General features: G+C 41.9%; 1 protein-coding gene across 3 annotated transcripts in view; it reads left to right on the forward strand.

The window, feature by feature from the left end:
* Positions 1–25,770, forward strand: part of phip (PHIP subunit of CUL4-Ring ligase complex) — a 227,514-nt gene that overhangs the window by 183,014 nt on the left and 18,730 nt on the right. For all 3 annotated transcript variants that reach the window (XM_080192807.1, XM_080192809.1, XM_080192810.1), the window contains exons 31-37: positions 2,824–2,944; positions 5,905–6,030; positions 9,610–9,685; positions 10,651–10,704; positions 12,631–12,780; positions 18,775–18,927; positions 20,978–21,141. In XM_080192807.1, coding sequence (XP_080048933.1) covers positions 2,824–2,944; positions 5,905–6,030; positions 9,610–9,685; positions 10,651–10,704; positions 12,631–12,780; positions 18,775–18,927; positions 20,978–21,141 — 844 coding nt within the window. The remainder of the gene's footprint in view (positions 1–2,823; positions 2,945–5,904; positions 6,031–9,609; positions 9,686–10,650; positions 10,705–12,630; positions 12,781–18,774; positions 18,928–20,977; positions 21,142–25,770) is intronic.

Below are 25,770 nucleotides of genomic sequence, written 5' to 3' on the forward strand. Positions count from 1 at the left end.
AACTAGCCACACTCTTAACCAAGCTGTTCCAGTACAGCTACAACACTGGCATCTGCTGGATAAAGTGGAAAATTGCTCAAGTACGTCTTGTTCACAAAAAACAAGACACATGCAATCCATTCAATTACTGTCCCATCAGCCTACTCTCAGTCATCAACAAAGTGATGAGGGGTGTCATTGACAGTGGAATCAAGTGCCACTTATTCCACACTAACCTACTCACTTATGCTCAGTTTGCATTCCACCAGGGCCACTTGGCTCCAGACCTCATTACAGCATCAGGCCAAATATGGACAAAAGAGTTGAATTCAGAGTTGAGATGAGACTTGCTGTCCTTGACGTCAAGGCAACATTTGACCAAGTGCAGCATTCAGCGCCTTCATAAAATTGATGCCAGTAGGAATCAGAGAGAACACTATCTACTGGCTGGATTGATATCTAGCTCAAAGGCAGTTAGTTATGCTTGCCGGAAGACACATCATTTTAGGCTCTGGACATCTCTACAGGAGTTCCTCAGACAGTGTCTGACCCAATCACCTTCAGTTGCTTAGTGACTTTCCCTCCATCTTCAGATCAGAAGTAAAAATGTTCACTGTTAATTATGTGTTTACTTTCATTCAAATAATGCAGAAGTTTGCATTGGCAAGCAGCAAGACCTAGTTCCAGACCTTCCTGCTATTGGAAACAACTTTTCATTATTTGCTGCATCAAAGCTCTTCATAATTTTGAACATCTCTAGTAAACTTTAATTTTCTGTACTCAAGGGGAATAATCTTGCCTGTTCAATCTTTTCACACAACATAAGTTTATGTTCCCTGATAAAATTCTAATAGAGGATGGCATGGGTGGCACACTGAGTTACTGCTGCCTCATAGTGCCAGAGGCCCGGGTTCAATTCTGGCCTTGGGTGACTGCCTGTGTGGAGTTTGCACATTCTCCCTGTGACTGCATGGGTTTCCTCTGAGTGCTCCAGTTTCCTCCCATGGTCCAAAGATGTGCGAGTTAGGTTGATTGGCCATGCTAAATTCCCCCTTAGTGTCCTAAGATGGGAAGGTTAAGGGATTAATGGAGTAAATACGTGGGGTTACAGGAAAAGGCATAAATAGGGTCCTCTTTCGGAGAGTTGGTGCAGACATGATTGGCCGAATGGCCTCCTTGTGCACTGCAGGGATTCTAGTAAATCTCTGCCCCCTCTTCAAGGACTTGACAGCTTTCCTTGAAGTCATAGTAGGGTTGTTGACTTATTTATTCTTTCACAAGATATGGGCATTGCTGGCTAGGCCAGAATTTGTTGCCCATCCATCCCTAACTGTCCTTGAGAAAATGGTGGTAATCCATCTACTTAATCTGCTATATTCCACGTGGTGTAGTAGGCACACACACAGCAGACCATTATTCCTCTGCATGTGCCAGTCATTTGCTGGAAAAAGTTACAGTCAATGGTGCAGCTTATGTTGACAAAAGCTTTAAGATGACCAGTCCCTCTGTATTTTTCACATGGGTGTGCCTGAACCTGCTGAAATAATTGGTGACTTAATGGCCAATTCATTTAATCACTTCAGTGTACCTAATGGTGCTCGTGCATGAAACAAAATATAGCATTTCTGTTATTGGGGTACATCTGAAGTGCCAACCAGCATGAATGTGCCTAGGATAGTTACATCTCATAATGATGTTACTGGGATTCTTTCTCCACAACAACAGAATGCCTGCCAAAGAAAATGCATCTCTAACGACAGTGCGGACTCGGCTGCAAGGAGGAGGGCACCGGCCATCTTTTGGGCAGCCTGATCATTTCTCCTAGAAGTCTGAAGTGCCAGCAGATTTTTTAAAAAAAGAATGAGAAGGCCTGAAAAGGCTCAAACACTAATGTTTGAGCTTCCTGAAGGCGCTTCCGCCTGCAGTCAGCCCTGAGGCTGGTGACCATCTCATCTATCAGCTGTAATATGGAGTAGTGTCCCTTTCGACACCCTCTTGAATTTAAGGCTTCAGGTGAGAGGGGAAATAATTAAAAGGGACCTGAGGGGCAACTTCTTCACGCAAATATGGAATAAGCTGTTAGAGAAAGTGGTTGAGGCTGATACAAGAGCAACATTTAAAATGCATTTGGATAAGTACATGGATGGGAAAGGACTAGGGGGGTATGGGCCAAACGCAGGCAATTGGGACTAGCTGGAAGGGCACCATGATTGGCATGTATTGGTTGGGCCGAAGGGCCTGTTTCCGTGCTGTATTGCTCTATGACTGTTTTACCTAATGCAGTTCCCATTTGCTACGAGCAGAACTGCAAACGCCCACCCTGTGTTCTTAATGGGGGGGGGGGTGCTTAGAAAGAGCGGCAATGCAGCCAAACAAATTATCTACAATTTTCTTTGTTAGATGGCCTGTCTGTACATAAAGTCTGGGTACGGTGAACACTAAATTTTTCTTTCTGCTTTGCAATGAGCAGCTGGTATGTTTTACGAGTATCACAGATATTTCCTTTGTATGTACAGTATACCTTAAGGATTAAAAAAAGACATTCATCAGGGCACCACTCCCTATAATGAGGTAAGTGGAGCAATATAAGGAACAATAAATTTATATAATTTATAAGTGATGTCCTCAAAACATATTATATTATCTGAATGAAGTGCCTTCCATGAGGAGATTTATTATGTTAGTTCTATTTGGCATTAAAAACATTATAATTTCCATTAATATTCTGTTCTGTTTTTAACATATTGAACAGAGGTGGAATTTTCAATGTTGAGAATTTAACTGTTTTGGTACAGTACTTTTTCATAATTGTAAATTACTCAAACATTTACAATCTCATTTCAGACATTGCTGCTCCGTTTGTGGCACCTGTGGACCTCCAGGCTTACCCTTTATACTGTACAGTAGTGGCTTATCCCACGGATCTCAACACAATTAAAGAGAGAGTAGAGAATAGGTTTTACAGGTGAGTTTGCAATTTGTTTTACACAAGACCAAGAATAAAAGGTGCAGTGGTAACCAGTACACATGGATGATAGAATGTGGACATTTAACTTGGAGATTAGAAATTCAGATCTCAATTTTGACTGAGGTCATAGTAAAATAGAATCCCACGAATGCAGAAGAGGCCATTTGGCCCATCGTGTGTTCATGATTCTCTGACAGAGTAAATTATCCAGGCCCTCCTCCCCCATCCTATACCGATAATCCCACCATTTATCACAGCTAATTCACCTAATCTGCACATCCTCGGACTGTGGGAGGAAACCGGAGCATCCGGAGGAAACTCGCACAGACATGAGGAGGATGTACAAACTCCACAGACACAGTTACCCAAGGTTGGAATTGAACCTGGGTCTCTGGAGCTGTGGGGCACTGTGCCACTGTGTCACTCTCTACATCCAAGTAGATGCTGATCTATTTGCTGTCAGATGAACGACTATGTTGCAATGAAATATTCTTTCTTAGTGGGAACAAATTACTTATGTCTGGATCAGCAATTGCACAGTACCTCGGGCAACACGGTTAATGTACCAGGACATGGAATAATAGGTCAAAAGCTCAAGACGCAGTTTCTCACACATTGAGATCATTAGTTCAGTTTTGTAGCAGGAAGTCGCACTGGTGATTATTAATCTGCTCTTGGACGGATGAAAGAAGGAAAAGGTTAGAGAGTGAATTCACCTGCACTGGCTCAGGTCAGAGTGATAGATTTAACGGGGAGAGAAGCACACCTTTGATAGTAGATAGGAAATGTCCATAGTCTTGCAATTCAGCTATATATACTGAGGAGGAAGAATTGCAGTGTGAAGAAGGCTAAAATTATGTGAGCTATGATCAGTGCTGTAGAGTGAAAAATAGAGTTGCATTAATTCAAAAAGTTCTTGCAATTTTTGCCTACTGTAAAATAAACAAATTCACTGTCAGCATTTACTTTCAATTGGTGTACATTAAGGAAGGGCCAAATTTCAGAAAAAAAAGTTCTGTGTCAGCTGCAACTCAGTGGCAGTATTCTTGTCTCCAAACCAGAAGCATGTCGGCTGAAGTCCTGATTAACCTTTGAGTACAAGACCTGGGCTGACACTGCAGTCATAGAATCATAGAGGCCATTCAGCCCATCAAGTCTGCACCGATTACAATCCCTCTCAGGCCCTATCCCCATAATCCCACTGCTAACTCCCTGACAGTAAGGGGCAATTAAGCAAAGCCAATCCACCTAACCCGCTCATCTTTGGACTGTGGGAGGAAACCGGAGCACCAGAGGAAACCCACACAGACATGGAAAGCACATGCAAATTCCATACAGACAGTGACTCAAGCCGGGAATCAAACCCCGGCCCCTGGTGCTGTGAGGCAGCAGGTCTAACCACTGTGCCACCCTGTTTCATATTATACTTTAGTGGCTACTGAAGCAAGAATGATGCATCTGCTGTGAAAATTTGCCATGATGTGGAGATGCCGGCATTGGGCTGGGGTAAGCATAGTAAAAAGTTCTCAACGCCAGGCAATAGGTTTATTTGATAGCACAAGCTTTCGGGGTCTTGCTCCTTCATCAGGTGAGTGAGGAGTTGTGTTCACAAACAGGGCATACGCAGACATAAACTCAGTTCACAGGATGATGATTGGAATGCGAGTCTTTACGGGTCATCAAGTCTTAAAGGTACAGGCATTGAGAGTAGAGAGAGGGCCAATTACAGGTTCAACCACAATCCTGCCACAGCAACCTCTGCAAGACGGGCTGGATCATCGATACAGATGCCATCATCTCAAGTAAGAACACCATCCACCAGGTACCCAGTACATACTCTTGTGATTTGGCCAACGTTGATATGCTGCAGGAAAGGATGTCCCGAGGCATGGTACGTTGGGGAGACCACGCAGACACTACAACAACGGATGAATGAACACCACTCAACAATCACCAGGCAGGAGTGTTTCTTTCCAGTCGGGGAACACTTCAGCAGTCACGGGCATTCAGCCTCTGATCTTCGGGTAAGCGTTCTCGAAGGCAGCCTTCACAATACACGACAACGCAGAATAGCTGAGCAGAAACCGATAACCAAGTTCTGCACACATGGGGATGGCTTCAACCAGGATCTTGGGTCCATGTCACACTACCTGTAACGACTTGCCTGGGCATGCAAAATCTCACTAACTGTCCTGGCTGGAGACAATACACATCTCTTTAACCTGTGCTTGGCACTCTCTCTACTCCCATTGTCTGTACCTTTAAGACTTGATTACCTGTAAAGACTCGTATTCCAACCATTATCTCGTAAATTGAGTTTGTATCTGTATATGCCCTATTTGTGAACACAACTCCCCACTCACCTGAAGAAGGAGCAAGACTCTGAAAGCTTGTGCTACCAATTAAACCTGTTGGACTCTAACCTGGTGTTGTAAGACTTCTTACTGTGAAAATTTGCAACAGGATGTAAATGATGGCATAATTTCTACTGTTAGAACTTGCAAATTTATGCAACCATAATGGGGGTTGGCATTCTGGTAATAAATGTTGGGAATTTAGGTGCGGCGACCAACAAGATTTCCTGTCCATTGTTATTTTACAAATAATACACAGGACAATGGAAGTTAGCAAAAGACATTGTTTATCTTTATCCATTTGCATTTTTGAAATGAATGGGCATACTTAATGGATAATTCCTCACTTAACTATTTGTTGACTAGCATTTTTCATTCATGATTCTCAGCTTTGATTTTTTGTGTTAAATGAAGGATGACATGAATCAATGTCAATGGGACCTTATTTTAATTTTTGTTTGAGTGATGTTACGCTGGGCAGGGCACTCTCCAGAAGCTGGATTGTAGTACGTATCTCCTCCTCCACACCCATTGCTGGTGCCTTTCAGTGCCGTGTGCTATAGTTTAAATTTTTGATAATAAAGTGAAGCTATTATTTTTCAGACGCATGTCATCCCTGATGTGGGAGGTACGATATATTGAGCACAATGCACGGACTTTCAATGAACCTGGAAGTCCCATAGTTAAATCTGCCAAATTAGTCATCGATGTTCTCCTGCAGTTTATAAAGTAAGTTTTCCTTTGTTGTGCATCTGTTTTGTCTGCATTAAAAAAAACTACACCTTGTACATATCTGTCACAACTCAAGGCACAGTGCTTTGTTAAGCCAACTAAATGCATGTCATATTCTATCTGATCAACAACTGAAGAAACTTGAGGAAAAAAAGTACATGAAGAGACAATGGAAGGCAGAGACTAGATTATTTATTTTCACCTCTTGATAACGACTTGCCGTTCTGTGGAGTCTTCTGTGTAGTAAAATGTTGCAAGGTGCTTCACAGATAAATTATCAAACAACATTTGACACCAAGCCACTCCAGGAAGTAATAGTGAGGAAGATGCCCAAAGGTCTGGTCAAAGAAGTCGGTCATGAATGGTAAGAAAGAGAGTTTTGGATGACAACAACTTTACATAGGATAGAATGCAGAAATTCTGCTGAGTTGAAATAGTCAAGTCTAAAGTATTAGACTTAACTATTTCCATTAAAATAGTCAAGTCTAGACTAACAAAGCATAATGAGGAATTCAGCATCAGATGAGCTGAAGCAGGCAATGGTAGTGTTACGGAGGTGGAAATAGGCAATCTTAGTGATGGTAAAGGTATGTGGCCAGCAGCTCATCTTGGGGTCAAATATGACAGTTACAATTGGGGAAAATCTGGTTCACCTTCAGTCAATTGTCAGAGAGAGGAATGAAGCTCATGGCTGAGGGATGGGGGGGATGGTGTTTGCGTCAGGAGTTTTCTCTTAAGAGGCTAGCAATCTTGGAGCAAATAATTCACCTGACTTCCCACAGCCTGTCCACAATCAGGAGTGAGATGGAATACCCTCCACTTCCCTGGATGAGTGCAGCTCCAACAATATTCTAGAACCATAGAATCCCTACAGTACAGAAAGAGGCCATTCAGCCCATTGAGCCTTCGCCAACTCTTTGAAAATGTACCCCACCCAATTGCCTGCTGTCCAACCTGTTCCCCTAACCCTGTGCATTTACCATTGTCAATCCACCTAACACACCCATCTTCCAGATACTAACGGGAAATTTAGCATGGCTAATCCACCTAACTTGCGCATCTTTGGCTTGATACCATCCAGGACAAAGCAGCCCACTTTATTGGTACCCCTTTCACAAACATTCACTCTCTCCATAACCAAAGATGCACTTCTTTGACAACATTTTCCAAACTGACAACCATACCATGTAGAAGGACAAGGGCAGCAGACACATGGGAACCCCATTACCTGAAATTTTCCCCTTCAGATACTCTATTCATCATCCTGACTTGGAAATATATTGCAGATTTTTTCCCTGTTGTTGTGGAGGCATCATTTATTATCAATGGACGAATAATGCTCTGGAGACCTGTTTTGAATCCCACCATGGCAGATGGTGAAATTTCAATTCAGTAAATCTGGAATCAGAAAGTCTAATGATGACTGTGAAACCATTAAATGCCCTCACGGATGGGTAATAAATGCGGGTCCAGCCAGCGACACCCACATCATGTGAATGAGTAAAAAAATTCCTGGAGCTCCCTACCCAACAGCACTGTGGTTGCACCTACTCCACAAGGACTGTAGAAGTTCAACAAGGCAGCTCACCACCACCTTCTCAAGAATATTTAGGGATGGGCAATAAATGCTTGTTTAGCAAGCCAAATCCACAACTCTTGAATAAATAAAATAAAAAATTAATGGAGAAAATGTCTACTCATGCATCACTGAATGTCAGATAGGCAATCTAGCAACATAGAGACAGTAAAGTGAGATGGTGGTGAGGTGGAGCTGGGTGTCATTAGTAAGCATGTGGAAAGCGATGCTGTGTTTTTGGACAATAGACTAATATCTTTCCAAAGGCAGAAGCAGAGAGATGATACACTTATTCTGTAATCAAAATTAGAATGGGCTTACTTGTTTTCACAGGAGGTATTGAGGCATTGACAGCATAAGCTAAGTTTAAACATAGTCCTCCCTGACAAATTGAGAAGCAGAACCTCCAAGGTAATAATCTCTAAATTAATACCAAAGCCATGTGCAAATAGGAACAGGGCAAATAAGGTTGGAGAGACAAATGCATGGTTCAAAGACTGGTGTTGAGAAATGGGCTCTGGTTTGTGGGGCACCGATACTAGGGAAAGTGAGGATAAACTGTTAGGATGGTCTACACCTGAACCATACTGGGACTGGTGTTCTAGTGAGTCTTATAACTAGGGAAGTAGAGAGGAGTTTAAACTAAACAGAAGAGCTGAGAGATCAAGCTTGGATAGGAAATCGAGGGTAGATTCAAGGCAACAGAGCAAGATAATAACATGGGAAAAGAGGGTAAGAGAGTGCAGAGAGGGCCAAGGAGAAAATAAAACATAAGAATACATCAACAGTCAAGACTAGATTATACAAAGTTGACAAAAAGACAAAACTGAAGGACCTGTTCTGAATGCAAGTAACATTCATAACAAAGTAAGTGAATTGATAACGTATAAGGGCAACACGATAGCACAGTGGTTAGCACTGCTGCTTCACAGCTCCAGGGACCTGGGTTCGATTCCTGACTTGGGCCACTGTCTGTGTGGAGTTTGCACATTCTCCTTGTGTCTGCGTGGGTTTCTTCTGGGTGCTCTGGTTTCCTTCCTCAGTCCAAAGATGCGTGGGTTAGATTGATTGGCCATGCTAAAAATTGCCCCTTAGTGTCCTGAGATGTGTAGGCTAGTGGGAATAGCGGGTAAATATGTAAGGATATGGGTGTAGGGCCTGGGTGGGATTGTGGTCGGTGCAGACTTGATGGGCCAAATGGCCTCTTTTTGCACTGTAGGGATTCTATGTATATTAAAGTAAATAAATATGGTCTGATAGCAATTGCAGAGGTGTGGCTACAGGGCAACAAGGTCTGGGTCCTGAATACTGAGGGGAACATGACAGTCAAGAGGAAAAGGAAGCTAGAAAATGTTGGTAAGCAAAGGTGGTATTGGTGCAATAGTTAGAAATGACTGTGGTTCAGGCAGTCCAAGATGTAGGGAATATGTTACTTATGCAAGTAGTCTACAGGCTCCTCACACAATTTAGGGAAAAGTGTACAAGCAGAAATATTAGATGCTTGTGATAAAGGGATAGCAATAATCAGGGATGATTTCAATCTACATATATATTGTTAAAACCAGATTGACAGTAGTAGCCTGAATGAGAAGTTCTTAGAATGTGTTCGAGAGCGTTTCTTAGAGCAGCATGTTGTGGAACCAACCATACAGCAGCGTATATTAGACTTAGTTATGTGTAATGTAACAGGATTAACTTGTAACCTCAGAGTAAAGGCACCCCTAGGTAGCAGCAACGACAATGTGATTGAATTGTGCACCCAGTTTGAAAGGGAGAAGCGTGGGTCTAAGATTAGTATATTAAACTTAAATTTAACAGTGGACATAAAAGTTGATCTCACTGAAATGAACTGAGATACTAGGCTAGAGGATAAATCAATAGAGGTGTTGTGGCAGACATTTCACTGAATATTTAAGAAGTACTTCATTGGCTGTAAACTGCTTTGCAATATCGAGTGGTCACTATTTCTTTCTTTTCACTGTTACTATTTATTGTTCCAGAGATCAGAACGCTACTGACATCCTTCCATTCTACAATAACCTGAAGAAAAAAATGATGTCAGATGAGGAAGATGAGGTAAAATAAGAGTTAGGAAATGAACAGGGAGTAATTTTCAAAGGTTGAGATCTGGTAAAATAAATGCTTCTGTATGTAAAAAAAAAGTATGTTTACTAAGTTCGTCTGACTCCATGGTAAGTCAGACACTGGGTACCATAATGTCAAGGCCAGGAGTGCTTGATTTGATGCTCAATCTGTCATCTGATCTCATCGAGGGCAGTGATTGGGAACCCCAATTGACCTCAACACCTCTGGTTTCACAGGCAAAACTAAATAAGTCAGCATTCCTGGTACTAATTGCTGTCAAGTCACCCCTCACTATAAAGTGCGTGTGCTTACAGTCTGAGCAGGAATAGGCCCATTCACCAAGGCTTATCTGACTGGTCCTAATGATCCCAATTTGAATTACCTTGGTCCAAGGACGGCGTCCCTGATGCACCTGCAGACCAGGTGCAGTCCCAACTGTAGCCACTGTTCCTGGTGGCATTTCTAGAACTGAAGAACTGTTTGCCTTCCTGGGAACAAGATCTTTAAAGGAACAGGAGCCCCAACATCAAGCAATTAATTGCCTGATTGAAACAGAATTGTTTCTGGTCTCTGAAAAGCAGCTGAGGTGAGGTTACCCCCAGCTTTGAGGCCTGCCATTGAGACCATCGCTGCCTCGACATGATTCATCCTGATGTTAGTTAAGCATAAAGACCTTTACATCTGCGCACTTGAATGTGGAATTCTGCTCGGCTAATTAAACTGCCATTAATTCCCTGTATTTGCAGTCAGATTAAATCCCTAATTATTTATTCATCAATAAGTATGCAAATACAATTTCTTGACGTTTGCAGAATATTAAAGTATTCTTGAACCTTCAATAAACCTGGGATATAGTCAAACTGTAACAGTCCACAGTTATCCAGATTGTGTTAATAGTTATTCCTTTTAATTGTAATGCTTGTGTCATTGTTCTGTCCTATTTTTCTGGTTGTAAGGATGATGAGGCAGAAAATTCTGATGTTCCAGGAACCTCCACCAGGAATAAGAAGGTAACTTGACCTCAGTCTTGTGTAATAGAAATCTCAGTACAAATGCATGTAGTGTAAAGTAGCTTGTGCAGTGCATTAGTATTGGTGGCTTTTTTAGTGGATAAGAAGAGATATATTGTGTGTTACATAAAAAGCACTTTAAATAAACTATCTCTCCCACTGGACTTGCATCTCATTTCACTTTTTCACTGTAGTCTTGAGAAAGGAAGAATAGGAAGTACGGAACGATCCAGGCAATCTATATTCATACTGGCACATCAGACATATAGCGAGCAGAGCAATGGCAGTTCCCTGCTGCATGGGGAAGCCTATTGAGTGCTAGAGTTCTGACTTCCCTCTTTTGGGGGTCAGGCATTCCAACCCCCCGATTAAGTATCCCCAAAAAAAGATCTGGGGGGGGTGGGGGGGGCAGTTTGACAGGGTGATTAGCACTCAAGGGTCGAGTGATGGAGAATGCTGGACATCAAGGTCTGTAGGTGCCAAGTTCTTTTCCAGCTTAGTGCCTGCCTGTCCACTTTAGTGACCGGTGGGTTCAGGTGTTTGGAGACTGAGGTTTAGAGTATTCAGACACAGGTTCGGCGGAGGGTCAGGAGGAGGGTGTGGTGATTAGAAGAAACCTTGACCTCTTCGGGGGATTCCGATTTGAAGTCCGGCTCAGGCACGAGCACAACTGGAGAATTCCAGCTTCTGGTGCTAGCTGCTTGTGGTTGGCACAGCAGCAGGCAGGCATTTGGTCCCTGGATTGTACAATTTCTTCCTTATGTTTTCAGTGAGGTGAATGTTTTCTTTTAATCTCCAAATCTTCCTGTGCTCCTAAGGCATTCATTTTTTAATGTGGTATGATAAGGGTCGAGTAATCAAAGTAGACAATTTTGGAAATAACAGCATTCATGTTTCATCATGTTATGCATAGAATGCATGAACACAGATTCAGCCCTGATACAAACTGTATGATTAGTATCTGTTCCCCATGCTACCTGGAGCAGATGCTGCATGGAAGCTAGCTATTTTTCCACAGAGAATGTTGAAAGAAATTGAACACGTGTGCAATTCTGTAGATGCTAGAAATCGGAAATAAAAGTGTTAGAAATACACAGTAGGTTGAGCAGTGTCAGTGCTGAGAATAAACAGGTGAAGTTCGATGAAAGGTCACAGATCTGAGTGAGTGGGTGGGAAATTAGCCGTAAAGTAGGGTGCCGTACCTGCCTTATGCCTACAATTCAATTTAACAAGTGGCAGCGAGCAGCACGTGTTGCCCACCTTCAAGGCCATATCTCATTGTCACTAATGGGAAATGACACTACCCAGGTTTGATCCTGGGGCTTGCTGTCCAGTGGAAGAAGGGGTTTTCCTCCCTTTTTTGGTCCCCAGTGCCAATCAGAAGGCCCCCCCCCCCCCCCACTCTCTTTCTTGACTGCCAGCAGTTCTCCCTTCTCACATTCCTCCGCAGAGTACACCCCCAACCCTCTTGGCTGGGACGTGCCAACCCAGCCAGATCCCAACTTGCCTGAAAGTCCATAGTCCATCTCTGAATGCCTTCTTGATGAATTCAGTGCTGTACCAACAGTCATCGCTGCACCTAGAGGCATCGCCAGTATGGCAGAGCTGCTGGTTCCCAAATGGACAGCATCTGTGTGAAGCTGGACTTCCTCCTGGAGAGGGACACAAGTCCTGCCTCAAAACAGACTGCCAGCCAGAGAATGAAAGCAGGCCGTGCTGGTTGAGCAGAGATGGGTTCACCCGTGACATTTGAGCCTCGGTATAGGGAGCCCACCATCAGCAGATCATCCAACGTGGTATTTCGGTTTATCTCTCCACAGATGCTGCCTGACCCACTGAATGTTTCCAGTGTTTATTGTTTTTATTTAGAATATCTGTACATGTTGTAGGCATAAACTTTGAATCCTTGTATTTTGGGGAATCCAGGAACACCAGCCTAGGAGGACACAGCGTAATCGTGTTCAGCCACCTGACATTAATGCCTGGAAGGTGCGCTGTAGAGAGCTGCTGCACCTAATCTTTCAGTGTGAAGACTCAGAGCCTTTCCGTCGGCCTGTGGATTTATTTCAGTATCCAGTATGTAAATACCTGCTTTAACTAAATTGTTCAATCATTTTTTAGTTGATGTCAAGGCATTTTAACTGAGTACTTTAAAAAGCAATACAAAGGGAATTATTAAAGTCTTAAAGACTCTGCCCACAGGAGCCTTACAATTCAGGGAGTGCAGCTTGTTAGAATTGGGTATGCAGATTGTGTCCCAGCATTGCTGTGTAGTATTTTGAAGACTTTGGTGCTGACATGCATTTCATCTCTGTTTCCTAACCACAATGCCATCGTGCTGCCCATCCTCCCATAGTGCAACCCACCAACATAATATATTCTATAGCTTGACTGTGCACATAAGAGTTTTCATCTTAAAGACCTCTGGAGTTTTCTGTACTGTTTGGAAAACTCTAGGTTTAGGTGGGGTTTAAGTTTTAAGTCTATTTATTAATCACAAGTAGGCTTATATTAACACTGGAATGATGTTACTATGAAAATCTCCTGGTCGCCACACTCTGGCGTCTGCTCGGGGACACTGAGGGAGAATTTAACATGGCTAATGCATCTAACCAGCATGTCTTTTGGACTGTGGGAGGAAACTGGTGCACCCGGAGGAAACTCACGCAGACATGGGAGAAGGTGCAGACTCCGCACAGTGACCCAAGCCAGGAATCGAAACTCGTATCCCTGGCATTGTGAGACAGCAGTGCTAACCAGTGCTGTGAGTGGTTGTCGGATTTGGCCAGCTTGCAGGCAGAGTGTCGCAGGAGATGGTGGTTCTCCAAAATCTTAATGGTTTACTTTCACCACAGGTTTGGTTTGTTATTTAATTTCACCTGAACTTCCATTGGTCAATTACTTCTTGTTGCTGTATATGTTTCTTTGCATTGCAAGACTCTTTGTTACCATACCTTTCCTTGCGACTTTCTTGCTTTGAGTTGCAATTTCCCTTGCAACAGCTAGAATGTTGAAAATGGGAATTCTTGTGGTGATTGCATGGAATTTCCATGACTTTCCAAGACTGATCACTTCACAAGGTGTTGAAGGCAGTTCCACTTGCACCTTGGATATTACTGGAGTGATTGAATTTATTTACCTCAACTTTTTTTCTAGTTGTATCAGAGAAGGCTAATGATTGGCACGTCTGCTTTGAAAGGGAGTTATACAGTAAGAAATCTGACAACACCAGGTTTAAGTCCAACCAATTTATTTGATAGAAAACTCACAAGCTTTCGGGGTTTGCCCCTTCGTCAGGTGAATGGAGAGTTCTGGCCTCAGACAGAGCATATAACAGCACAGACAGTTTACAGATTACTGATTAGAATGCGAGTCTTTACAACTAACCTGCTTATCAGGTTCAACTAACCTGCTTATCTTTAAGACTTGAATGGCAGGTTAGTTGTAAGGACTCGCATTCTAATCAGTAATCTGTAAACTGTCTGTGCTGTTAGATGCTCTGTCTGAGGCCAGAACTCTCCATTCACCTGACAAAGGGTCAAACCCCAAAAGCTTGTGAGTTTACTTTCAAATAAATTGGTTGGACTTAAACCTGATGTTGTCAGACTTCTTACTGTGTTTACTCCAGTCCAACGCAGCATCTCCACATCGTGACTTGCAGGGGAGTTTGCATAGCTGTCATTTTTTGAATACTGATCAACAGGGAAAGCTTGGTCTGCAAAACACATATGCTATTAGATTATTCCAAGCTTCCCCACCAACAGTAATACATAAAAGCTGTCACTGGTCTGTTCGCATCTGCATTGAGAAAGTGGACCAGTAAAGGAATGGAACAATGGGCTGGATTGGACCACTTTAAGGGAGGATGAAAAAGGGGCTTGAAGATGGAACAGTGAGGAATGTGTGGGAGTGGGTAAGATACCTTGGTGGTGAAAAACAGATTGTGGGGGTGGCAGTGAAAGTGGTGAAAAACAGATAGGGCCATCATTGGAAGGACTGCATCAATTATTTTAATGGTTAGTGTGGCTTTTGGAGACCCATCACCTTAGTACAGGGACATTGCTGCAGGAATTCCTCAGGGTGGTGCCCTCATCTCAACCACCTATTATTGCTTTAACCTCCAGTCCATCTAAAGATCAAAAGTGCGTATGCTCACTGGTGATTGCAGTGTTCACTTCCAATCATAATTCCTAAATCCCGTGTCCTTATCCATATGTAGCAAAGGCTGAACTGCATTCTGGCTTGGGCTATTAAGTGGCAAGTAACATTCATGCCACACACATTGCAGACAATGATCATCCCCACGAAGAGACAATAGGAGTAGGGTAGGGAGTAATTTTAACTAGGCTAGCCATATAATTACTGTGGCTACACAAACAGGTAAAGGCTTGAAATTCGCCTCTCCTGACTCCTTAAAGCCTTTTCACCATCTACAACGCACAAATCAAGAGTGTGTTGTAATATATTCCACTTACTCATTGTCTGAAACCTCCACTTCCTGCACAATTGATGCACAGTGGCAACAGTGTGTCCTATCTAGAAGATACCCCACAACAACTCATCAAATTTTCTTCAGTAGCACCACTCAAATTCACAACCCCCACCATCTGCTGAACAAGAGCAGCAGGTACATGAATACATCACCTTGAAGTTCCCTTCCAGGGCATACTACCATGGAAATATATAAACGCTCCTTTATCGTCACTGGGAAAAATCCCCAGCCTAACAATGGTTAAAGAAGGCAGTTCATCATCACTTTTTGAAAGGAGATTAGGGATGGGCAATAAATTCAGGCCTTGACAGTGACATCCATATCCCTTGACCAAGGCAAACTGTAAAAGTTAGTTTTGACAAACCCAGAAATTTGCAAGATTGAGTAATCAATTATGTATAATCAAAATATTGCATTAGTTTGTAAACTGCAGACATAATTATAAACTCTTTGATTATTAGAAGAAAGTTAACCTTAAAATCTGTTGAGTCACCAGTATTGCTCATTGTTGAATCATTGTTGAATTGGCACACCCCCCCCCCCTCCCCACTCCAAGTTTTAAATGCTGGTAAAACTTCTGACTGTAAAGCACTGATGAGGCAGAGCATAACATAAACATCTTTAACATGGAAAGATCAGTTTGTGAAAGAACAATCTGATGTGAAATGTGGCTTTGCAAGAACCTGTAATTGATTTAGAGAACTATAGAAAGTGGAAAGCAATCATGTCTGTGTGGTCATTCTTGGGGTTTTTTGAATGAGACTTTGCGGTTGAAAAAGAATGCCTATCCAAACCAAATTAGCAGTTATAAACGAGGAACAAGTCATAGGATCTGATCAAAGAATTCAGACAAGCAGATGCCAAATTACCCGAAATAAAATGTGCAATAGCATTTACATCTAAAAGAAAAGGGCAAAAATAAATCACTATTTCACCAAAAACATTAATCGATCTCTTATCAGATATTGACTGGGTGGGAGGGTGAGCTGTGAGGAGGGTGCAGAGATGTGTCAGCGTGATTTGGACAGGCTGAGTGTGTGGGCATATGCATGGCAGATGCAGTATAATGTGGATAAATATGCAGTTATCCACTTAGGTAGCAAAATAAAAAGATAGTTTATTACTTGAGTGGGTGTAAATTGAGAGAGATGGATACTCAGCGAGATCTTGGTTTGTGCATCAGTTGCTGAAAGTAAGTGCGCAGGTACAGTAGGCAGAAAAGAAGTCAAATGGTATGTTGGCCTTCATAGAAACAGGATTTCAATGTAGTGATAGGGATGTTTTGCTGCAATTGTGTAGAGTGTTGGTGAGGCCACACCTTGGAATATTGTGTGCAGTTTTGGTGTCCTTGTCTGAGGAAGGATGTTGTTGCTATAGAGGGAGTACAGCAAAGGTTTACCAGGCTGATTCCTGGGGTGGCAGGTCTGTCATATGAGGAGAGATTAAATTGGTTAGGATTATATTCGCTGTGGTTTAGAAGAGTGAGAGGTGATCTCGTAGAAACTTAAAAATTCGAACAGGGTTAGAAGGTAGATTCAGAAACAATATTCCCAATGTTGGAGGAGCCCAGAATTTGGGGTTATTGTTTGAGGATAAGGGATTTACCTTTTAAAACTGATGTGAGGAGAAATTTCTTCATCTAGAGGTGGCAAATGTGTGGAATTCACTACCACAGAAAATAGTTGAGGCCAAAATGTTGTGTGATTTCAAAAAGAAATTGGATATAGCTCTTGAAGGAAGATGGGGGGGGAGAGGGAATCAGGATATTGAATTTGATTATCAACCATGATTAAAATGAATGGCAGAGCAGGCTTGAAGGGCCTAATGGCCTGCTCCTGCCTCTAGTTTGTATTTTTCTAATCAGTGTCCTTCTATTATTTTCTACTTTTAGTTCTGATTTCCATTGTTTGTACTTTCATTATCCTAAAAAAAGCCAGTGCTGCCTGCAGCACTTATGACAGACCTGTTATCCCAGGAATCAGCCTGGTAAACCTTCACTGTAACCCCTCTTTGACAACAACATACTTCCTCAGATAAGGACACCAAAACTGCACACAGTAGTCTAGACGTGGCCTCAGCAAAGCCCTATACAATTGCAGCAAAACATCCCTATCCCTATACTCAAATCTTCTCGCTATGAAGGCCAATGTACTATTTGCCTTCTTTACTTCCTGCTGAACCTGCGAAATACAAAAGAGCATAAAATACTTGTTACCTTGCATTGAGGATAGAAAAACAAAACATGTTGGAAATCTGAAATAAAGCCAAAAAGTGCTGGAATTGCTCAGCAGGTTGGGCAGCATCTGTGGAGAGAAAGAGTTAACAATTAATGTTGAAATGACATTGAAGGACAGAAAGAACTTATATTTAGAGAGTATGTTTAATGACTTGCAGATTTGCCAAAGTACTGAGCAGTCAATTTAAGTAACTTCTTTTTGGAATGAAGTCTTGTCATTATGTAACCTAGCACAATTTACTGCTACAATGTCCCACAAGAAACAATGAAGTAATTGGCCAACCAATCCTTTTTTTTGGAATATTGTTTAAGACTTAAATATTGGCCAATACAGAGGTTGAATAACATCACCAAAGAAAAAAATCCTCCACAGAATTGTCAATGGTGTGATGTGAAGTAATGTCCAGTTTGTCATGCCTTCAAGATCAAGTCATGGGTGACACAGTGGTTAGCACTGCTGCCTCACAGCATCAGGGACCTGGGATCGATTCTGGCTTTGGGTGATTGTGTGGAATTAGCATATTCAGCCCATGTCAGCTTGGATTTCCATGGATGTATTGGTTAGATAGATTAGCCTGCTGAATATTTCCAGCATTTTCTGTTGATAAGGATGCTTAATTGTAAGTTTTTATTTGCGCACACATTCACCAGTACTATTGTGATACATAGATCAACACCAGAAATTACTTTGGCAGAAACCTATAGAGTAATGCAGTCATTTACAACACTAGAGACCATTTGGCCTGTCCTGGTTGTGCAGGCTCTCTGTGGAGCAGTTCAGTCAGTCCCATTATCCTACTTGACCCCTGTAGCCCTGCTAGTTCACTTATTTCATGGGCCCATCCAGTTTTATTTAGGTTTTTGCTAAACTTAGCCAATCACTTAAGAGATTGGCAAGGAATTCCTAGAAAATGTTTCAGCACAGGAAAGCATGGTGGCGCAGTGGTTAGCATTGCTGCCTCACAGCGCCAGGGATCTGGGTTCAGTTCCAGTCTCAGGTCATTGCCTGTGGGTTTTGCACGTTCTTCCCATGTCTGTGTGGGTTTCCTCTGGGTGCTCCGGTTTCCGCCTGCAGTCCTAAAATGTGCAGATTAGGTTAATTGGCCATGCTAAATTGACCATAGTGTCAGAGGATTGGCACGATGAATGTGTGGGCTTACAGGAATAGGGCCTGGGTGGGATTGTGGCCATTGCAGACTTGATGGGCTGAATGGCCTCCTTCTGCACTGTAGGGATTCTATGATTCTATGTTGACTCATTATATTACTTGCACATTTTTAAACTATGCCATCATTTATTAAATCAGTAATCTTATTTTTGCAAACATTTTGTTTTCTTTTAGGATTATAGAGACATCATTGACACACCGATGGATTTTGGAACAGTTCAGGAGACATTGGAAGCTGAAAATTATGAGACACCAATGGAATTGCGTAAAGACGTGCGCCTTATTTTTAGCAACTCCAAGGCTTACACTCCCAGCAAAAAGTCAAGGGTAAACTGACAGTTAAAATGACAGAATACTCAAAATAAATAAGAAAGTCAGAGCGTAATGTTGACTTTGGTTAATGCTTTAAGAACCATGCACATTGTATCTATTGGCCATTTATCTCTGTACGAAATAGAAAGTAGATTTACTTTTCAGGTCTTCAGTGAAACCTAAAATCTGGATATTTCCATCTCAGTCCTTAATAAGCTAATATAAATAAAGCGGGGCTAAAATTTTTATTCTCCTTCTCTTTTCCCCTCTTCTCTTCCCCCACCTTCTCTCTGAAGATATCTAAGGGGTTTGAATCTCTCAACTCTCACCAGAGACGGCACGGTGGCACAGTGGTTAGCACTGCTGTCTTTCAGTGTCAGGGACCTGTGTTTATTCCCGGCTTGTGTCATTGTGCAGAGTCTGCATGTTCTCCCTGTGTCTGCGTGGTTTCCTCCGGGTGCCCCCCACAGTCCGAAAGACATAGTGGTTAGGTGTTTTGACCATGTTTAATTCTCCCACAGCGTACCCAAACAGGCGCTGGAATGTGGTGACTAGGGGATTTTCACAGTCTCAGTTCTAACAGTTTCACAGTTCAGATCTAGACATCATTGCAGTGTTAATGTAAGCATACTTTTGACACTAATAAATAAACTTAAACTGTTGGATCTGTGCAAAAGGCAAGGAATTGACATTAAAACATCAGAGTTTCCATGCCTGGCGAAATAGCTTAAATCTATTCCCCTGATCCTAGTATGATAGGCTAGAAGTAACAGTCCAATTCAACCGGCCCTCTCGTATCTGCAAAACTCCTCTGAACTTCTTGTGACAAAACAAATGATAGTTCTCATCCTCTGAACTTCTTGTGACAAAACAAGTGATAGTTCTCAGCAGAGATGTGCACATTGCTACAAAAGAAATACTGCCAAAAAAGAACTCTTAAGAATTGTAACTCACTTTACTTTAACACTAAAGCAGTGCTTATTGACGTTTTATAGTCAGGACACAGGTGACATTGCACTGATATTTACAGCATAGAAGCAGGCCCTTTGGCCCAACTTGTCCATGCTGCCCTTTTTTTAAACCCCTGAGCTAATCCCAATTGCCCGTATTTGGCCCATACCCCTCTATATCTATCTTATCCATGTAACTAAATGCTTTTTAAAAGACAGAATTGTACCTCCCTCTAATACTACCTCTGGCAGCTTGTTCCAGACACTCACCAGCCTCTGTGTGAAAAAATTGCCCCTCTGGACACTTTTGTATCTCTTCCATCTCACCTTAAATTCTATGCCCTCTAGTTTTAGACTCCCCTACCTTTGAGAAAAGATATTGACTATCTATCTGATCTATGCTCCTCATTATTTTATAGACGTCTGTAAGATCACCCCTCAGCCTCCTATGCTCCAGAGGAAAAAAGTCCGAGTCTATCCAGCCTCTTCTTATAACTCAAACTATCAAGTCCTGGTAGCATCCTAATAAATCTTTTCTGCACCCTTTCTAGTTTAATAAAATCCTTTTAAGGAAAGAAGCTGCATTTAGATTGTGCTTTTAATTACTTGAGGACTTATCATGGTGCCTTCACAGCCAATTGAGTACCTTTTTATTGGAAGGCAACATTGTTGTAATGTAACTGAGCACAATTGACAACTGGCGATGTCTCTCAAAGAACAATGGAATAATCGACCAGACAGTAGTTTTTTCACTTATTGGTTGAGACTTAAATATTGGACACTACACAAGGAGAATTTTCCTGTAATTTCAACTGTGCTTCAAAAAATATGCTGTTTCTGAAGGAGTTGCGGAATTCAACAGATTGCATAACTTATTGACTACGTAGTGTGAAGCATTGCCCAGTTTGCCATGACGCCAAAACCAAGTTATTGAGGCTATCCTGGGAGATGTCATTGTTGTAACAAAACAGCATATTTAACAAATTTCTAAAATAACCCTATGTACGAGAATGTAGCATTGACCTTATTACAACAGCCATTTTATATGTTATTTGGACTCTTAAATAAGCATTCATATTAGACGAATGTTACAGTTAAATGTTCATTCTCACCAGATTTACAGTATGAGTTTACGGCTGTCGGCATTGTTTGAAGAACACATGAGCTCCATCATATCTGATTATAAGGCAGCAGTTCGATTCTACTCGAGAAAGAAGGTTTCCAGCCAAAGGCGCAAGCGAAGAAGAAGTAGTTCCCCCTCTAGCAGTGCTGCATCAAGGTATGTTAATTCAGAATACATGGAAGTAGTTTTATTTTGAGGATACAGATCTAATATTATTTTGTTCTCTTCTGAAAACAAACTGAATAATATAACTCCAAAAACAGTCCAAAGTGACTGACTGAACAAAGCCGTGTAACTGCAAACTGATGATTTGTTAATCCAGTCTAAAGTCAAAGTATTAATGAACTGTTCCTGCTGGTGCATATTGCAGTCTTTTAATGAAGCTTTCGAAGTATTCAAATTGTTTTCACATCTTGAGCAAGATTTTCTTTATGCTGCCCATATAGAGTAATGGTGATTATTTGGATAGAATCCCTACAGTGCAGAAGGAGGCCATTTGGCCTATCAAGAATACACCGACAACAATCCCATCTAGGCCCATCCCCTCATATTTATCCTGCTAATCCTTTTAACCTGTGCATCCGGGACACTAAGGGGCAATTTAGCATGGCCAACCGACCTAACTCACACACTTCTGGACTGTGCGAGGAAACCGGAGCACTCAGAGGAAACCCGTGCAGACTCCAACAGACAGTGATCCGAAGCTGGAATCGAACCCGGGTCCCTGGAGCTGTGAGGCAGCAGCGCTGCCACCGTGCTGCTCCATAGCCTTATAGAATGCCAAATGATTCTTAATGGCACAAAAACATTTATTAGTATTTAATTGTGAGGCTATATTAGGTTCTACCATCTATTGTGCTGCTACTTTGTCAGAGTTCTAGAGAAGAATATTCATAAGAACATAAGGAAGATATTCATTGGGATCATCAGAAGTTAAAACTCTGGCAAAGAGTGATACTGTTTGGTTCACGTTATCGTAGGAAACTGAGGATCTCGATTTTCTTTTTTGGGTGTAGTGTTGACCAGGAGATAGGGATGATAGGAGAGAAAGTGATGGGTTGGGGGGAGGAGTGAATGGAGTGACGACATTGGAGTCAGAATTTGGCAAGTAATCCAATTTTGCCAGATCTCTGGGGGAATCATCCTAAATTGTAGTCAGGCTGAAGTGGTTGAGTCTTCCTACTACCCCATTCTCATGTTAGCGGAAGTTTTAGATGATGTTCTCAGGCTATGGGAGAAAATGCCCTCTTTAGCCCCAGGGCATAGAACTCTGACAAAGCAGAGCCATCAATCTACTCTGTTCCTCTCTCTATAACTGCTGCTTGATATGTTGACATTTCCAGAATTTTCTGTTTCAATTTCAGATTTTCTGCATCCACAGTAATTTAGTTTTATGAACAATAAGTAGTGATATTTTTTGGACTGAAGGAATATAAAGAATAATGCATATCTGCGGGTGTATGGTTGGAACTATTGCTGATCTCACGACATGTATTATATGATCTAGATATGTGCAGGGGAAAGAAAGCATCAAACATCAAAATATTTAACATGTTCAAATAAATTGCAAGAGGACATAGCAAGGTGAGATGATGACCGAATGGTATTATTGCTAGACTATTAATCCAGAAACTCAGCTAATGTTCAGGGGACCAGGGTTCAAATCCAAAAAAATGGAATTTGAATTCAATAATTAAAAAAATCTGGAATTAAGAATCCACTGACGCCTGTGAATCAGTGACTAGTGGTGTGCCTGAGGGATCAGTTTTGGGACCGCAATTGTTTATGATCTACATAGGTGATTTGGAGTTGGGGACCAGGTGTAGTGTGTCAAAATTCACAAATGACACTAAGATGGGTGGCAGAGCAATGTGTGTAGAGGATGCTGAAAGTCTGCAAAAGAATATAAGTAGTCGAAGTGAGTGGGCAAGGGTCTGGCAGATGGAATACAATGTTGGTAAATGTGAGGTCATCCATTTTGGTAGGAATAACAGCAAAATGGACTATTATTTAGATAGTAAAAAATTGCAGCATACTGCTGTGCATAGGGACCTGGGTGTCCTTGTGCAAGAATCTCAAGGAGTTAATTTGCAGGTGCAGCAGGTAATGAAGAAGGTAAATGGAATTTTGTCCTCCATTGCTAGAGGGATGGAGTTTAAAAACAACAAAGTTATGTTGCAGCTGTATAAGGTGCTGGTGAGGCCACACCTGGAGTATTGTGTACAGTTTTGGTCTCCTTACTTGAGAAAGGATATATTGGCACTGGAGGGGGTGCAGAGGAGATTCACTAGGTTGATTCTGGAGTTGAGAACATTTGCTTATGAGGAGAGACTAAGTAGACTGGGGCTATACTCATTGAAATTCAGAAGAATGAGGGGAGATTTTATTGAAACGTATAAGATTATGAAGGGTATAGATAAGATAGAAGCAGGTGTTGTAGGTAAAATAACACCTCAGACTGTTAGTGAGTCAAAATACAGTGGTTTTTAAAATTCTGGGGTTTATTCCAGAATTTTGGGAGAAGTAGGACTACAGACTTCTCATAGAACACAAATACAAGTGGGCATTTATACGTTATGAGTCTTAGTATCAATCACGATTCCAAGTATCCCGTTCCGGCCAGAACTCCAGGTCTTCCTTCCTTGGTCATGATACGGCCCCAGATTTAATCATGATTCACAGTGCAGCTGGCAGCTGCAGTCGTGACAGAGACTTAATCCGGTCACGATTCAAAACCCTTCTGCAGCAGTACCAGCATCCCTGTCTTTGAAGTTACTTGTGCGATAGCGGCTGTCCCAGCAGGACTCTCCCTGTTAAAAGCTAGTATAGTGATCTGCCATTAGCAGCTGTCAAAAGCTGGCATCGTAAACTACCATCTGTGTAATGATGTCCAGCTAACACAAATAGATAAGATTTGCAAAGTCTACAAAATAACAGTCACATTAAACTCTCTGTCTTTGTAAAAAGAGGGTTAAAGCATGTAATACATGAACAAATAACTTATATTACTGCCAGGAGCAGTATAAGCTTAAGGAGATCAGCAGTGATGATGGGTTATGTTTGTGACATATTCTAGGTACAAAATCCATTAACCCTTCCCCTTCAGGTACAAGATGCATTCACCTTTTTCCTACTTCACAGGGAAATTGTTTCCACTGGCAGGGGAAACTAGAATTCGGGGGCATAGCCTCAAAATAAGGGGAAGCAGATTTAGGACTGAGTTGAGGAGGAACTTCTTCACACAAAGGATTGCGAGTCTGTGGAATTCCTTGCCCAGTGAAGCAGTTGAGGCTACCTCATTGAATGTTTTCAGGACAAGGATAGATAAATTTTTGAACAGTAAAGGAATTAAAGGTTTTGGTGAACGGACGGATAAATGGAGCTGAGTTCACAAAAAGATCAGCCATGATCTTATTGAATGGCGGAATAGCCTTGAGGGGCCAGATGGCCTACTCCTGCCCCTGTTCTTATGTGAAACCATTGTCAATTGTTGGAAAAACTCACCTGGTTCGCTAATGTCATTGAGGGAAGGAAATCTGCCGTCCTTACCCAGTGTGGCCAACATGTGATTCCAGAGCCACAGCAATGTGGTTGACTCTCAACTGCCCTTTGAAATGGCCTAGCAAGCTACTCAGTTCAATGGCAACTAGGGATGTGCAAGAAATGCTGGCCAGCCAGTGAGGCCCATGTCCCACGAATGAATAAAACAAAAAGTAGATTCACTGTATAGATTGGGATGAAATTTAATGCAGTTAAATTTGAGGCAATACATTTTGAAATGAAGGATAAGGAGATGCAAATTGGTTTAAAAAAAAGAGAAACTTGTGGCTTCAGATGGACAAATCATCATGTCAGTGGTCAGTGAAATGGTAAAATACAAATGCTAAACTTGGACAAATCATTGGCTTGAATTGTATTTAGAACATTGTGTTCAGTTTTAAGTATTCTGCTTCAGGCAGAATGGTAAGGTCATGGAGAGGACACATTGATGCTCTGAGTTATTACCAGGGATGAGAAGCTTCAATTAGGCTAGAAAACTGATGATATTTTTGCTGGAACAGAGAAATTTAAGTGATCTGATCATGGTGCTCAAGTTATGAGGGCTTTAATAAGACTCGCACACAAAATTATTTTGACTGTTGAGTGAATCAGTAACAAAGAACAAACAAAATTACAGCACAGGAATAGGCCCTTTGACCCTCCAAACCTGCACCGACCATGCTGCCCAACTGAACTAAAACCCCCATCCTTCCTTCTATTCCTATCCTATTCATGTATTTGTCAAGATGCCCCTAAAAGTCATTACCGTATCCAATTCCACTACCTCCCCCAGCAACGAGTTCCAAGCACCCAGTACCCTCTATGTAAAAAATCTGCCTCGTGCATTTCCTTTAAACCTTGCTCCTCGCATCTTAAGCCTGTGCTCCTTAGTAATTGACTGTTCCACCCTGGGAAAACGTTTCTGACGATCCACTCTGTCCATGATTCTCATAATCTTGTAGACTTCTATCAGGTCATCCCTGAGCCTCCGTGGTTCCAGTGAGAACAAACCAAGTTTCTCCAAACTATCCTCAGAGCTAATGCCTTCCATACAAGGCAACATCATGGTAAATCTTTTCTGTACCCTCCCCAAAGCCTCCACATCCTTCTGATAGTGTGGCAACCAGAATTGAACACTATATTCCAAGTGCAGCCTAATTAAGGTTCTATAAAGGTGCAACATGACTTGCCAATTTTTAAACACAGTGCTATGGTCAATGAAGGCAAGCATGCCGTATTCCTTCT

Source organism: Carcharhinus amblyrhynchos, chromosome 7, assembly GCF_965287045.1.
Source record: "Carcharhinus amblyrhynchos chromosome 7, sCarAmb.v2.hapA, whole genome shotgun sequence".
NCBI classification, from domain to species: Eukaryota; Metazoa; Chordata; class Chondrichthyes; order Carcharhiniformes; family Carcharhinidae; genus Carcharhinus; species Carcharhinus amblyrhynchos.